Genomic DNA, 16,422 nt, shown 5'->3' with positions numbered 1-16,422 from the left:
TGTATTATTTCCTTATGCCGGCAACACCATACATGAGAGAGTGTTCCCTTTTACAGACGGATAAACTTCAGGTACAAGGATAGCAAGTCTGTTGTCCACACTCACACATCCACCCGGTGACTTTTCAGTAACAGCGGACTCCCAGGCTCAAACTCTATGACTGCGAATGGGTTGAGATGAAAACCCCTGACTTATAAATTTACCAAAACTGCTTACTACTGGAGAGATGCCTAGTGTTCATTTTCCCACTGGTCTGCATTTCATTGGTCAGCACACCAGGAGAGGTGGCTCGGACCCTTTTCCTCTCAGGCAACTTGAAATCTTTCTTACTTTGTAGTCTGTGTTTCTATCATGAGGTCAAGGATGAAATTGGAACTCATGTTAGAAACACATTTTCTGTTTTGGGAAGAGAGAACGTCTGGATGGTGAAATTGCTCTGCTATTAAGGATGATACGGAAAAACGACATTTGCAGTGTACAGTTATCAGTTAGAAAATTATTTAATGAGCCGATATTTCTTTCTCTTTTTGCAGAACAACGGTTCCCTGGTTTGGTGCCGGAATCACAAGCAATGTTCTAAGGTATGTTCCCTACATACAACTGCGTCAATATTTCTAAAAACCTGTAATTTTGAGATAATTCTAGAGTCACAGGAAGTCGCAGAGACTGCAGAGAAATTACACATATTTCTATATGCAGTTTCCACCGAAAGTGGCACTTCACATATTTGTAGGACAATGTCAAAAGCTGCAATCAAGACACACCTACCAGTTTTTCTATACATTACCTCATTTCTCTCCTTGTAATTTTTTTTAATCCAAAAACATTTTAAGGAGAAAACGTCTTCTGGTCGCACCAGAAGATTCACTGCGTTCTACGTACACTTAAGCTATTTTGTATGTAGTTTTGTTGGTGGGAATTTGTGATATTGTGATTTGTGGGACATGTACAGTTGGTCATTCGGATGACCAGAATATCTTCTTCGTGTATTGGATCTTCCTCCACCGTTCTCGGCTCACAGCTCCCCAAACCCTTGGGACTTTCTGAGCAGTAAGAACACTGGGACCGTCTTCTGGGCGACTTGGTCTCTTGTCCTCGGTTTCTAAAATCCCTCCGGAATCCCAGAGGTAAACAAGTGTCTTGTTGTTCATCACAAGCCCCTCTCCACCGCCAAGGGGTTTATGTGGACGAGGTGACTTTTGGAACACGGCTAAGGAAGGGGACTCTTGGTACGCAAACCAACCCTGAACAGAGGGTTGGGACTTTCAGGCCCACTCCCTGATTTCCAGGGAGGGGAGAGAGCGGGAGGTTGATTCAGTCACCAACAGCCAACGATTTAATCAATCATGCGTAGATAATGAAGCCTCCATTTACAGTAGAACAAACAGGGAGAGGCTTCGGAGAGCTCCCACGTGTGACACGTGTGCAGATGCAGACCTGGGGACAGGTGGTGTCCTTGGAAGCTCCCCATTTCCCCGTGCCTGCCTCTGTGCATCTCTCCCACCAGTCTTCTCCTGAGCTAACATCCTCTCATGATAAACCCGTCAAAACAGTCAAGTGTTGGTCCGTGTTCTACTGAGCTGCCCTAGCAAATGAATGGAAGCCAGCGAGGGGGTCCGTGGGACCCTGCCATGTGCAGCACGTCAGGCAGAAGCACAGGTGACATCTGGGACTTGCGATGGGTACTGAGGTGGGCGTGAGGAGGGGGGGTCATGGCAGAGGGGTGGGGAGCAGCCTGTGCGACCGAGCCCTGCACCCCCGAGATGGACACTGTCACCAGGTACACAGTCTCAGAAGTGAGTTAACGTGTAACACACTCAGCCGATGCTGGAGGGGCTGGTGGGCGTTTGTAGAAGCTGCACCCGCCTATCCACACACAAGTTGGAATTGGGTGCGGAACTTTTAGAATTGCTGGTTAAATAATTTGACTCTTTAAAAAGCCTCTTTTCCATTTCTGAGTAACCCTCACTGTGCACACACGCTCTAAAGTTGTCAGTGTATTCATTCGTGCGGTGAATAGTGTATGTTTTACCTCGGTCCCAAAACACGGCAATTTTGAAAAAAGGACGTATATAGTAGGTATGTATTTGTAGTATGTACTGTATGAATACAGTTTACCACTGGCTGAAGATATTGGCAACTCTGGGATCCTAATAGTGTTTGATGAGCTTTATTTCAGCCACATTACTATTAGACTTAAAATTCAAACAGTCCTTCATTTTATAACTAAAATGTTATCTGGGCAACAGATAGCACTAAAGTTGCATATTTTTGAAGAACATTATTATTTTGAAGGGTCTTCCAAACCCATTCTCTCCCAGTCAGTGACCATAGACTGATATCCCTACACCAAGAACTTCATCACAGTGATCCATTCCAACATCCGTGTACACATGATGACGTCTAATGCACACAAATTTTATTAAAAATAGAATTCGTAGGTGAAATGTGGAATAGTGTGTTGGAAGTAAGCTTCGCTTAGCTCTGACTCGCTCAGTCTTGGGCAGAAATGAAATGCCTGGTTTATGGTTTACTTTTTTATGTAATAACTTCAACATTTGCTCTGGTGAGACCTTTCCTAGGCTCTTTTACTTTGTTCTTCCACTGGCGTGTTGGGTAATTCGTTTATGTCATCATCGCAGGAAGGTGTATGTACACATACAGAGAGAAAATGACATGAGGATGATGAGATTCCCCGAGTAGCGTTTCTGCCCCGTTTTATATTAGTTGAGTATTACATGAATTACCAGTATTATCTCTCATTTAAGCAATGCCCTTTTTCCTTGCTCCATTAAGAAATCCTTTTTTTACCCCTTTAAAAGAAATTCAAATGGAAAAGTTTCATGTGAACTGTGTTTTGAAGTGTCCTAATTAACCCCCCCCCCCCACTGCCCATCGGAACTATGGGTTGTTAAACCGTATCTTGTCGGGAATGGTCAAGGCTGGCGCGAGAGACTGCGTTTCACAAGGAAAGAGATCGATTCCTTTTGCCCAAAAGCAAGGAATGCATGAATAAGTTACAGCTAACCCCACCAGAAACAAAGCAGACCTCAGTTTAAGGGTTGCCTTTAGTCTGAATCTTTGGGAATGAATCTTACGCGCTAATCCAAGTTTTTCTCCTTTGGATATTATCGCCACCGGCTACATTTGCAGCTAATTACAGTTTGTGTTTCTTTTCAGATCTGTGGAACCTATAGAGTCTTTTTGCTCCTCGTCTTTAGGGTAATGAGGGGAAGCGTGAGCGGTAGGGACTCCGTTTTACAGGTGGGGACACTCGGGCACATGCCTGTTCGATAGCAGTCCTGGAGTCGCTCGGCAGAGGGGTGGAGGGGTGCCGGAGTTCGGAACGCTGCCTTCTCTGTCGTGCTGCCCAGAGATCAACAACTTGGAAACCTGTTGTGAATAAATATTGGGGCAGCCGAGTAAAGATAAAACCTGGAAGTAATAATGATGTAGCTTTCTGAATATGTTTTGAAAGATGAGGATTGTGGAATGTTTTGTAGAAGCCAGGCACGCTCATCATCTGTGGCTACCATCGACAAACATGATCCCTTCCTCCCGTCCTCCTGCACCTCCCCCGGCCCTTGTCCAGCGGGCCATCGTCTGCCTGGGCTGTCCACGAGCATCGTGTGGAGTCTCCCAGCTGCGGCTTTTGCCCCAAACAGTGCAGTCTGCACAGGGCTCCTGGAATGACCATCTAGACGTAGAAGCTGAACCATGCTGTCCGCCTTACATCTGTCGCTATCTCTCCATCTCGCGCAGACCCAAACGCTGGCCCCGTGTCTCCCCCTCTTTCTCTCTCCTACTTGATCTCCTCCCACTTTTGGCCCTTGGAGGCTGCTCTTCTCTCCACCCAAAACCGGGTGTCTGTCCGCCCTGCCCTCATTCACATCCCAGCACATGTGCACCTTCTCAGCCTCGCTTTCCCCGACCACCCTCTCCCCATCATCACCCGCTTCATTTACACCCTGACGTGACGTTGAAGAGGTCTTGTTTTATCTCTCACACTCTGTCTTCTTGACCGGAAGGTAAGCTCTTGGCAGAAGCCAACTCTGTTTTCTTTGTTGACTGTGGTGTTCCCCACTGTCCTAGCGTACAATGCTGGGGGGGCACCTACCAGCTACTCAACAAATACTTCTGAGGAAGGAATAAATGAGTAAGACTTGCATATTACATTTCTTCCTTCCCAAAGTACATCTTTAGTGCTTTACCTTTACAAGAAAGTAAAAATACAATCCATTTTGTATCCACGTAACTTAGCAAGATTATTTATTATTCAGAGAATCTACAACTTTGTCCCCTACTCAGTTCTCTGTAACGAGGTCAGCACTGCCAACTCAAGGGTCTTCAGCACCATTTACCTTGTAGTTCATGTAGAGTAGTGACTTATTGTCCTGGGTAGGTTTGCATGGTGGCTCTCAACCTGGGGTGACTTTGCTCCCAAGAGCACATGTAGCAATGGCTGGGGACAGGTGTAGGTTGTCTCCAGTGGTGGTGGGAGACCACAGGCAGCAGGTGGGTGGAGGCCGGGGATGCTGACGGCAACCCGCAGTGCCCAGGACAGCCCTGCACGGCAAGAGTTATCTGGTGTACGTGTCCGTAGTGCCAAGGTGCAGAACCCTGGTCCGTGCATTTTGCAGCTATAAAACAAATGAAGAACACAGCTCTAGTCTCCCCAGTTTTACTTTCTGATGTGATAGAAAAACAAGTCATTTACTGGGCATGTGGTATGCGCGGAGCGCCTTCAGGGGCTTGGTACCTGTAGGAATTCTCTTTCTCCCCGTATACTCTCTCATGTCTGGTGGATGGCTCTGCCTTCTCACCCAGTTTCCGTTCAAACTAAATCCTTCCTCCTCACCATCTAGAATTAGGCATCTACATTTCCCAAATCTTCTTTGCTGTTAAATATGGCCATCTATCTTATTTCTAGCCCACTGAATGCAGTTGGGATAATTGTGAAGGACTTTTGAGATGCCTCTGGTACTGATTTAGCTAGAAAACATCCTTGTTGGCTCTTTCTTCCCCTTTTCTCTCCTCTCTGTTTAGGATGCAGACAAATGTCAGGGGCTCCAGCAGCCGTCTTGCTCGAAGACTTAGCCTTAACGACGGAGGCAAGTGTGAGAATAACCAGTAAGAAAGATAGGAGGTGTCTGGGTCTTTCATTGCATGGAGCCCCCATTTCAAGTCTTGGACCTCTCAAATTAATTGCACATGGAAGACAGATAACTTTCTTTGTTAGGTACAGTAGCTTTTTTTTTTTTTTTTTAAACTCTGTTTTTGTTGTTGTATAAAGATGAACCTAATCTTGACTTTCTAATTGGCGTGACCGTCTCTGTTTCACAGATGCTTGCGAGGGTCTCATGACCTTTGTGCGATGTCACTTGGCTACTGAGTGCTAGGACGTAGCAGAGACGGAATCTGACCGAGTTCTGACAGAATCCGAAGCCTGTGGTTTTCCCATTATACCCCCTTCGCATTTGAAGCATCGTAGAACCACACGAATATTCTGAAAGGTCTTCTGCTCAGCGTAGCCGTTGATTCTCCTGGTGCTCTGGGTTCTTCCCGAACCGTCTTAGGGCTGCTGTGAAATGTACAACTCCCTGGAAACACCGGGGCCCGACTCTAGGGAAGGAATCGCGTCTTCTGCTTGCTTGTCCGTCTCCGCTGTCCAGTGTGGGGGTAGCAAGGTGCTGTCGCAAGGCGACCCCCTCTCCTGGCTCCACTTCATTCAGGGATCACAGGAAATGCCTGGAGAAATGGGTGCCTTAGACATTCCTCCATGAGGGTCGTTGCTCTCTTTGAGATGAACTCAGAGTTCAGGGGAACGTGGTTTGCTGCCTTGCACTGCAAAATAAACTGCAGCATCCCATCTGAGCTCAGTGTCAGTCTGGGATGATTTGGGGCGGACTTTCTAAATAGAACCAAATCTACCCCAAAATGGTTATCTTTCAGAATGACTTACTTTAGAACTTCACTTTTAGCAGTAGCTAAACTGTACGATCGTCTGGGAGGCAAACCATAAGAGACTCTTCATCTTAACTCTAGGGAAAAAACTGAGGGTTGCTGGCGGGAAGGGGGTGGGGGGATGGGGTAACTGGGGGTTGGACATTCAGGGGGGCCCGTGATGTGATGGGCACTGAGTGTTACATGCAACTGATGAATCACTAAATTCTACCCCAGCAACTAATAATATGCTATATGGTAGCTAACTTGAATTTAAATAAAATCTAAAAAAAAAAAAAAAAAGACCATCTGTTTCTAATTAAGACTGTAAACACATGCCTTTGGCATAAAAGAGGCATTTTTGTATTCTATCTAAATAGTCTTTGTAATCAATTTTTTTTGTCATCAATTTTTATCTTAATGTTTTCATCCAAGCAATCCTAAATACTTTTGGGGATGAAATATTACTGCGGTGCTATAAAAACCTAATAAAATATCCAAATAAAAAGTTCAGTTTTGAGAATGTAATTGTTTTAAGAACTTCTTAAAAAATTTTTTTTTTAAGATTGCATTTATTTATTTGACAGAGAAAGATCACAAGTAGGCAGAGAGAGAGGAGGAAGCAGGCTCCCTGCTGAGCAGAGAGCCCAATGCGGGACTCGATCCCAGGACCCTGAGATCATGACCCGAGCCGAAGGCAGAGGCTTTAACCCACTGAGCCACCCAGGCGCCCAAGAACTTCTCTTAATTACTCTGTCTCTTAAATAACACGTTTTTCTATACCAAATACAATTTCCTGATTTTTTTTCCCCATATACCACAATGGATGGCCATTCAGGCCTCTCATTTATGTGTTTATTTTAACATTTCCTTGAAATATATTTCATTTACTTGAGCTAAGAGAGTTTGATTATTTCAGTTTCAACAAATGCACATTGACCATGTCCTCCTGTGTTCTGGGTCCTCGTCATTAAGTAATACAATAGCATGTTTGGTCTTTGCTCTTACTTTGTACCGGTCTGGCTTGCTGACAAATCCCCTTTTTAACAATCCTCATTCCTTTTAAAAACTTGGCTCAGGGGGTACCTGGGTGGCTCAGTGGGTTAAGCCTCTGCCTTTGGTTCAGGTCATGATCTCAGGGTCCTGGGATCGAGTCCCGCATCGGACTCTCTGCTGGGCAGGGAACCTGCTTCCTTCTCTCTCTCTCTCTCTCTCTCTCTCTCTCTGCCTGCCTCTCTGCCTACTTGTGATCTGTCTCTGTCAAATAAATAAAATCTTTTAAAAAAACCAAACAAACAAACTTGGCACAGGATCCCTTAAGAGCCCCCAGGATTGTGTGGACAGGCCCATAGGCCACCTTCTCCTTATCTCACCAGCTGGCATATTTCTGTCTTTTTAGGATCTGTCCGTCCTTTGCTTTCTGCTGGTTCCGTTTCATTCATCCCCAATTCCAGCTCTCCCTCCTTTCTACCACTCAGAGTTTCCTCTGAACTTATCCATTAGTCAGTTGTTATGCAAGTGAGTGTGTTTCTGACTCACCTGGGTGCAAATATTTGGCGACAAAGGACAGAACTGTTGGGGTGTTGGAGTGTTAGGACTTGACTTTTGGGTGTTAGGACTGTGGTAGGAGTTAGCTGGGTGAGGGTGGGGGAGGTGAGTGATGCACACTGGGATCCCTCTTACAGGAAAGACAGAAGAATTCCGAAGCTAGGAGGACTTTAGGAATTCTTTCATAGTGCCCTTGGGAATCTGATCTCAAGGCACAGATATATCTTGACAAAGGCAACTGCCACCCCAGTGGAGGGCCTTATTCTCAGAACCTACATTCCATTCGGTGTAATTCCTCTGAAGACCAGTTTAGGGATAATTTTGGAGCATTTGCTGGGAGACTCGAAATGGGAGTAAGATACCCTGGCGTTTTGTCTCAGTGGAGAAGTCCAGATCATTTTTATGAACCATTCTGTGATGTCGAGAATATCTCTTTTTCTTTCATTTTAAAGATTTCATTTATTTATTTGAGAGAGCAAGAACGCCAGCATGAGTGGGAGTCATACAGAAGCAGAGGGAGAGGCAGGCTCTCCACTGAGCAGGGAGCCCCATGGAGGCTCCATCCAGGACCCTAGGATCATGCCCTGAGCCGAAGGCAGATGTGTCACCGACTGAGCCACCCAGGCATCCCTCAGTGAGACATTGTTTTAAACACTGTACTACGATACTGTGATTTGTAATATATGCATATTTGGTCTTTGTCCCCATTTCTGGCACAGAGCTCCTAAAACCCTTGAAATTCCCTAAATGGAGAGAACAGTAAAGATGTCTTTTGTTCCATGAATGAGGTGACATTTGGAAAGCGTCCGAGAACAGAGTGTGGTTCTCAGTGCCGCCAACCACACGGTTGGAGTGTTGCGAGTTCCCATTCCACCCGGGACCTCCAGGGAGGGGAGAAGGGCGGGAGTTCAGTCTTCCATGGCCAGAGATTTCAGCCATCATGCCTGGGTAATGAAGCCCCTGTAGAAACTCAGAAGGAGAGTTTAGGAAGGCTTCCAGGTTGGTGGACACATTGGGGTGCTGGGGGAGCGGTGCCCCTGGAGAGGACCCGGAAACCCCACGTCCCCTGTGCATCTCCTCCGTCTGGCTGTTCCTGACTTACATCCCTTATGATAACCTGGTGATCTAGGAAGTACCGTGTTTCTCTGAGTTCCGTGAGCCACTCTAGGAAATTCCTTGAACTCAAGGAGGGGGTGGGGGGAATCTCCGAGTTACAGCCGGTGATCAGAAGCACAGACGACGGTCTGAGCGGGTAGGAGGAACACAGCCTTCCAGGATGGAGCCGTCCACTGTGGGATCCGGCGCCATCTGCGTGTGGATGGTGTCGGAATGGAGCAGGAGGGCTTGTTGGCGTAGGGAAGCTCATTCTCGACACACACACGTTGTAGTTACTGTCTCATACCTTATGCCAGGGGTCAGCACGAAAGGCCGGATGGTAAATATTTTCATCTTTCGCAGATCGTAAGATTGCTGTGGCCGTGTTCCAATAAAACTTTATTTATGGGCACTGAAATTTGAATTTCATGTCATTTTCACATGTCATGAAATTTCATTTTTTCCCCCCCAAGTTAGCATTTACAAATGCAAAAACAATTCTTAGCTCCCCAGCTGTACAGAAAACAGGTGCCGGGCTGCATTTGGGCATTTGCGATAGCTCGCGGGTCTGTTCTCCGCCGCTGCATTCACGTACGCAAAGCCAAACTTACACAAAACAATAAAATGCTTTCTTCTCCCCACACAAAGACATATCTTGATGTATTCAAACTCAAACAAAAATGGACAGTTTCTCACATCACTTATGGATCATTGTGGGTTGGTGTGTGAGGAATTTTGAATGAATGCCTGATAAACAATAGTAAGAGAACGTCGAAGAAATCACAGCTTTCAAAAATTCAGTGTTGAAATGGGCTGATTAGAGCCGGCAAAAATGGTGACGCTCTTCAAATGGAGCCAAACAGAAACAGCGTCTTCGGAATGGACGTCCTCTGTCAGACCCTCCCAGGTTATCTCCATTGTCCATTGTGTTTCAGCTGTTTTCTTAGTCTGCAAATGGTAGAAAGCTGGTAATAATGCAGATGAGTCTTGTCCATGGAAATGCAAATGGGCCGTGGCCAGAGGAATGCCATTGATGCTGGCCCCGTGAATAGGGGTTTGGCATCTCTCTGTAAATCTGGTCCAGCCAGTCTTGCTGTATGGGAATGTCTTGCTATATGGGAATATGTATTTGTATTTCTTGGATTTCTCCTTTGAACCAAATGTAACCTGTTGTTGGTGCTTGCAGGGTTTCATGGTGGAATCTAATCGTGGACACATGGTCATGTTATGTTCGCACGAGAGTCATGCATTCACTTTATAAAAAATTTATCCTTTCACGTTTATGCTCTGTGGCCTCTTACCTGGGCACCTTGCTCTCGGTGACAAGCCGCCTATCTATGGGAAGCGGGTTGCTTCTCCTCCTTATGGGTGTTGTAACTCACTCCCTTGACTTGTTTCCCATGTGGTGCTGAGGCTGTGTGTTGAAAAGGGGTAATTTAGGGCCCCGTCTCCGTGCCTTGGCATGCTGCTTTGATCTCAGTGGGAGTTCAGTTCTTCCAAGGGCTACAACTCCAGATTCTTAGTCATGTTCCAGGTTTATTCCGAGCCAGATTTAGAGGTGAGGAATATTGGTTTTGCTTGTACGAACATCCAAACATCTGGACGGCTTCATTTGACATCTGTGAAATTTATTGGAGAAGGGTCAAACCTCTGAAACACCGCAGAATGCGGTTGTGGAAGGTTTTTGTTTTGTGTTAGATGTTTGGTGAGCCCACAGAGCCCAAGGAAAACATATCTTAAGGAGGAGAATGAAAAACCTGGGCCCACATGGAAATGCCCTGGGTCCGAATATCCAAGAACGTCCTTTACTTCTTTGCAACCCTAACGAGCAGTGGCTGAAAAATTTCAGATGTTTTACAAAGTTTAAAACATTTAAATCCTATGGTAATACTTATTGATATTCTTTTGTTTTCCCTGACTTTATATAATTAGCTTCAGGACAAAGTGGATATATTTTGAATATCTCTTATGTAACCTACTGCTGTCTCTTGGGAATTACCCACTATTTCACCGGCAAAGCCACCACGGACAGTGATTGTTAAAGAATCACAGGTCTGTCCCCCTAGGAGAGATGGCTTCTTCTAGAAAACGTCCCAAGTGGAATGATTCATTCCCTTTATTGTGGTCCCCGTGCTGTTTCCATAAGTGAAACTCATGACATCATTTCTGGGGAAAATAAATGGGATCTCATGCTCTGAGAACAGAGGCTCTTCCGTTCCATTAACCAGTGGTGCGATGAAACTTTCAGTGGGACGTATATGAGAAGGGTTTAAGGGACAGCTGGGTCCTTGGACGTCCAGTCTGAGTCTATCCACCAGCAAGCCTGGGTGAGGGCTCCTGGCACAGCGTCCTTCCCAAAGACTCTGGTGTTGTGCGGGAACGTGCACGAGGATATCCTCTGTGACATACAGGCTGAGCTGGGGAGCCAAGACAGAACGGAGAGAATCTGAAGCAGACAAAAGCAGAAATAACTTAGACGTGGGCTCACGGAGCATCCGGCGGCAACCCTGCATCTCCGAAGCCGTGAGGCAGCAGAGCCGAGCTGCGTGAGAAAGGCTGGCGGCCTCCGGCAGCGTCCCTGCGGCCGTCACGCAGGTGGGTCGCGGTGTTAATGGCCGAGGCAATGACGAGATCCCAGCCCCCCGGAGCGCGCGCGGCCCGTTCTAATTGCCGCCCCCAGCACGGAGGGGGCCTGGGCTGGAGCCTCCGTTCGCTTCTCCGCACGTGTCATTCTTATGGTAAGTGTTCCCTGCGCTCATGCTGGGAACTTTTATCAAACATATTAGTGCGCTATTGGGGGATCATTAGCCTGCGGGAGCTGGCACATTCCATGCTTTTTGGACCTGGAAACTAGGCTGACAGAACACGCACCTCCTGCTGGACCCGCAGCCCTGTCACCCTGTGAGGAAGGGAGCAGGTTCTCATTTAGATTCAAATCCAGCACGTGACACGGGAACGGCCCGATGGGGTTCCGATTTTCCGTGTCCGCTGTTTACGGGTGTGAACGATGCTTCCACCTGCCGGACACCCCAAAGCGAAGACCCGTAGGAGGGAAAAGCCCTGGGCTTTCCGTGGCCCGGTGGGCGGATTTGGGGCTGTCACACGCATGATTGTCCTTTGTCGCCCGACTTCCCTCAAGAAGGGTCCTTGTCAAAGTAGCCTCGGACGCTAGAGGGGCGGGGCGAGAACTCTCAGGGGATGGAACCCGCCTTTGCTTAGCTCTGTGCCTAATCTGGACCCCATCCGGTCGGCCGTCCTTGACGCGAGGATCAGGTCTCGTAGTCTTACTACTCGCGCACAGGACCTCGTCTTAGAAATCTCATTCGTGTCGTGCCTCATCTGCCTTGGAAACATGATTTCCTCACTACAAGACATAAATCTAGGTTTTATTTCATTCCTTTTATTTATTGGCTAGTAATCACTACACCCAGTGTGGGGCTCGAACTCACGACCCTGAGACTCGTGTGTTTTGCCGACGGAGCCAGCCAGGCGCCTGAAATCTAGGTGTAATTTAATTTAATTTATATATTTTTGAAATCTAAGTTTTCTTTCCAACTCTGTTTTTATTAGCTGAGTGAACGAGGACACACTCTTGCCGTCTGTCTCGCCTGAAAAAATACAGGCTGATTTCCGCAAACTAATTTTCATTTCTCAAAAGATCTTGTCTCTGACCTATTTGATTTGGAAGAATTTCCATCGCCCTTTAAACAATGACGTGCAACGACTTGGCTTTATTTATTTTGCAACTAGTTTAGGACGGAGACCACCCTTGTAACATTCATGGCTCAAAGCGTGTTGTTCTTTGGGTGATTTGAGGTGTGGGTGTGTGTGTGTGCACACGCGTGTGCACATGCTGGCTAACCTGGACATTTGTTTAAATTCCTTTTCAGCCTAAAATTAAATTATTGTGGCTGTACTCTATGGGATGTACTACTGAGGTCTGCCTTCTATTTTCTTCTGGGTTGAAAGAGAAAATAATTTTTTTTTTTAAAGGAAGATCTTTGTCACGTGTTTCCTTTACCTCTGATGCATGCCTACACCGAGAGCGCGTTGCCCGTTTACTCCAACATCTTTGTTAGGCTCTTTGATTTCCACAGTTCATAACAGGCAGACAAAAGTTCTGCTGGCTATGAAATGACGGCCACACGTGAACAAAGCCGCCGTGCTCCTGGGACTCGCCGAGGAGCAGGCTATCACACGCTCGGTAACCTCGTGCCGTCAGAAGTCAGCAGCGAGAAACCGTCTTCAGACCTGCCCGGTGCATCCTTCGTCTCCAGATTTTCTGCAGTCGTGGCCTCCATTACAGACCTGACACCTTTCTACCATCCCCATCTCAAGACTGTCCTTTAACCAGTGGTTTTTATTCAGTGCGTGTTGCTACAGGGTGGCGGGTGGCCTATTCTCAGAGACTGTGTCACAGTCCCAGCCTTCAGGACCACCCTGAGAAGCTTGGGGACATGGGACTGTCATCCCATGCCGTCCTTAGAAGGAAGGTTTTGAAGGGATCCATTCTGTTGGCATCATCAGTACTAATTATGTTTCCCCTAGAGGTGGGTAGGGTTTTGTTTTTTCCCCTCCTGTGGATGCGTAGCAAGTAGCGTTTTTCCCTTGCGTTGGCTGTCAGAAAGCTAAAAGATGAGTAAAATGCCCTATTCCTAACACGGGTGCTGAAATGAATCTCATGTATTTTGGAAACTAGCTTTATCCTGACTCTGTCTACTTGTTCATTATCTTTGTTTCTGTCTCCCTTTCCTTGTTCTTCCCACGCCCTTAAGATTTGTTTCTTGGCTATATCCTACGGATCTTGGTCCATTGTTTCTGAACGCCTTTCAGAGTGAAAAGGGCTGTCGATACATTCGTAAACCCATGAAACAAGAAATAACTAGAAAGTTGCCATATCGCAGCTGCGACGGGCCCGACGAGCCCGATGAGCCTGGACCGTTTCATCCACGATGTCATGGTTAGCCGAGATGAGGGGACAAGACATCTGTATTCCTAGCAGCAGACTTGCTACAGGGCAGTGACGATTATGGCATCATACTTGGAAAGGAGAATGGTTGCCACTTGTCGATTAGGTAGTGGCTGTAACTGGCCGAAAGAAACAAGAAAAAGCCGTTTGAAATGACGAACGCAGAGGGAGAGCCGTAGGAACGTGTTCTGATGGGAAATGACGTAAGTGGACCAAAGGTGGACGCCTTTTGTTTGTGTGCACCCTTTGGAACCAAAGGGCTGCGGCCCTGTCTTCACAGATCTTAAGTCACAAAAAGCAGAGGTCAAAGAATAGTCTTTAAAAGTACACAATAAAGAAAGGCCTCCTCTCAACGGGCCCCATTCAGAGCAGAGCTGCCCATGTGGGTGAGTTCATTTTCCGTTTGTGTGGAGGCAGAAAATGACTTAAAGTGTGCACTTTGTAAAGATGTCTTTCTTTCTTGCTCGCTCGCTCCTCTCCGTTAGTCTTAGTAGTAGTAGGAGTAATGGCTTATGTCGACCTCTGTGACGATCCTTCTCCGTCTGCCCTGGCTCTGGGAGGCCACACTGAAAATTTTAAGCATCGAGAAATGCATGTAGATAAACCGGGCTTTCGCCTTCTCGTACCTGCCGTGGAAACTCCACTCAAGCGACCGTGGGAATCACGACATGGTCTTCATCAGAGCAAGAGCTCCGTGCGCGTGTGTCCACGCATCCCTTCCTGTCGGGAGACAGGCCGGGGATAAGGCAGACGTGACTAGGAGGCATGAGCTGATGGTTACAAAAATGGGATCCCATGGCCTTGCCTCATCAAACAATATGCATTTCAAGTCATTGCAAGTGCCTAATTCTGTGTCGAGTTGCAGAGAAGGAAGCCCGTGGGCGGGAGGAACCTCTGAACGCTGCTGGGGCCGGGACGAGCCTTGCACCGGGCAAGCAGAGATCACGTTAAGCGCTCGGCAGCCCACGGACGTGGCCCGCTTCAGCCTTCCGCACGCTTTTCTCATGTGCCTTGACGGCAGCATTGTTGAGAGTGCAGGGGGGGCCGCCCAGCGCCGCCTGGGGACACGGCCCGTCTTGGGCTCTGCTTGCTGATGAAGGTAGGGCTTTGATGCCCGTGCAGCTCCCGGTTCTCACAGCTGAAAGGTTGGACTGGGGCGGTTGCAGATCAATGAGCTGCGTTTCCCAAGAGAAAGTGCACAATGGCTCCGGGACCATTAACTGTGAAGATTCATGCCTTCGCGTTTGGGAGTGTGTGTTCAGCAAGTTTTCCTTGGGGCGGGGAGGGGGCCTGTGAGGTTTGGCTTTTTACATCCAACTGTATGCACATTTTCCCTTTTTTGTACGGGGACATAATGCCTGCACTGAGGATAGCCCTCCCCTCCTCCTAAATCCTTCCACAAAAAGATACTTATTAAGGCTGGTTTTCTGAAGAACTAAATGCTTCTTTAACTTTGCTTTATCTGCTTCAATGAGCACAGTGTACCGAGTCCGGGGAATTCACTTAACGGCCGCGAGCGGCCCTCCCTATTCTCTGCGGCTCTTTGGGCACAGAAATAATCCCTTCCTAGGATCTTTTGAGAAAGCAGCTCAACGATGCACGCAAATCAACTGTAAATCGTGGCCGGCTCAAGACGTGCTGCACAAACTAGCATCGGAAAGTGTTGGGATCGCTAGAAAGCCCTTGTTGCTCTGTCTCTTTAAACACAGACCCGCGTTCCGAGACCCTGGACGCAGGGGAGGCAAATGCCCTTCCTCGCTATGTTTTAAAGCTCCGGGATGCTGCTCTGCTCCCTCCTGATCCCATCCGCACTTTTGTCCTGAGCGCTCTGTGCATGTTTCCCTGTTTCGTTTCTTTGTCATTTTCAGACAAAAAGGCAGTGAGACCCCTTGGAACTTTTGTTTTCCAAGTGGTAATGGAGAACATACAAGGAGGCGTGAACTCGGACGGCCTGCGAAACTGCATACGCGGGGAAGGCTCTCTGGGCGGCTGCTTAACCATTTTCTGCCCCACCCGGGCGCCGTCTGTGGCAGGAGAAAATCGTCCCTGCGCTGGGAGAGTCCCGTGTCCACGCGTGTGTGCGCCGCTCTGCTGGGAGACCCCGACGCAGTACCATTCGCTGTCGCTCTCTGGAAAGGCCGTGTCTGGATCGGGAGTCCGACGTCACCAGCTTCCCTGCGTTCTCCCCGGCTTGCGGGGTCATGTCGGTGATGCATTTATAATGGCAGAAATCTGGTATTAAGACACTTGAAGAATAGACCTGAAGCCTCTCTTTCGGACTCAGCAGACTCTAACAGCAGTGGGACCACGGCGTGTGCTCTCTGGCCTTGGGAAGGCAGCGTGGGAAGTCCGTGTTCGGCCCGCGGCGTGTCCCTTCAAACAAACCGCTGCGGCATTTCTGTCCGCGGCCGTGGATGCAGCTCCGCGCTGCTCACTTCCGGTGGACGGTCCCTTGGACAGTCTTGCCCTTACGCTGTCTGCATTGCAACATGCTTCCCCTGCTGCTGGTGGGAGTTCCAGGCCTGACCGTGGGACTCGCGGGCTTGGTGACTTGGACTGAGCGGTTTCTGTGCCGTCCGCAGACCTCTCTCTCTCCCTGGATGCTCAGTATTAATTAAAACCGTGAATATTCACTCAATCACGCGAGCTAAAAGCCTTCTTCTCCTTTACCTTCATGTCCACCCTTCCGTAAAGCTTTTCACATTCATCTCTCAGACTGTTTGGCCATCCCTGCTGCTGTAACTCAAGCATGCTTTGTCCCAGAAATACACTAGTTGGAACATGCTTATCAATGGAGAACCAGAAAAGTAAAAATCTTTATTTTATCTAAGCATGCTCCTTCTTTGATGTTCTTCCCTTCTTTAAGA

At 47.7% G+C, this 16,422-nt stretch overlaps 1 protein-coding gene across 1 annotated transcript in view; it reads left to right on the top strand.

The window, feature by feature from the left end:
• Positions 1-16,422, top strand: part of ANOS1 (anosmin 1) — a gene marked incomplete at its 5' end in the record, with an annotated part of 172,503 nt that overhangs the window by 36,845 nt on the left and 119,236 nt on the right. Inside the window, one exon of the mRNA XM_080795728.1 lies at positions 534-581. Coding sequence (XP_080651854.1) covers positions 534-581 — 48 coding nt within the window. The remainder of the gene's footprint in view (positions 1-533; positions 582-16,422) is intronic.

The sequence above is a fragment of the Martes martes genome (assembly GCF_963455335.1).
Source record: "Martes martes genome assembly, chromosome: X".
In the NCBI taxonomy this organism is placed as follows: Eukaryota; Metazoa; Chordata; class Mammalia; order Carnivora; family Mustelidae; genus Martes; species Martes martes.
The sequence above is the reverse complement of the archived record's forward strand: the minus strand, read 5'-3'. Positions and strand labels throughout refer to the sequence as shown.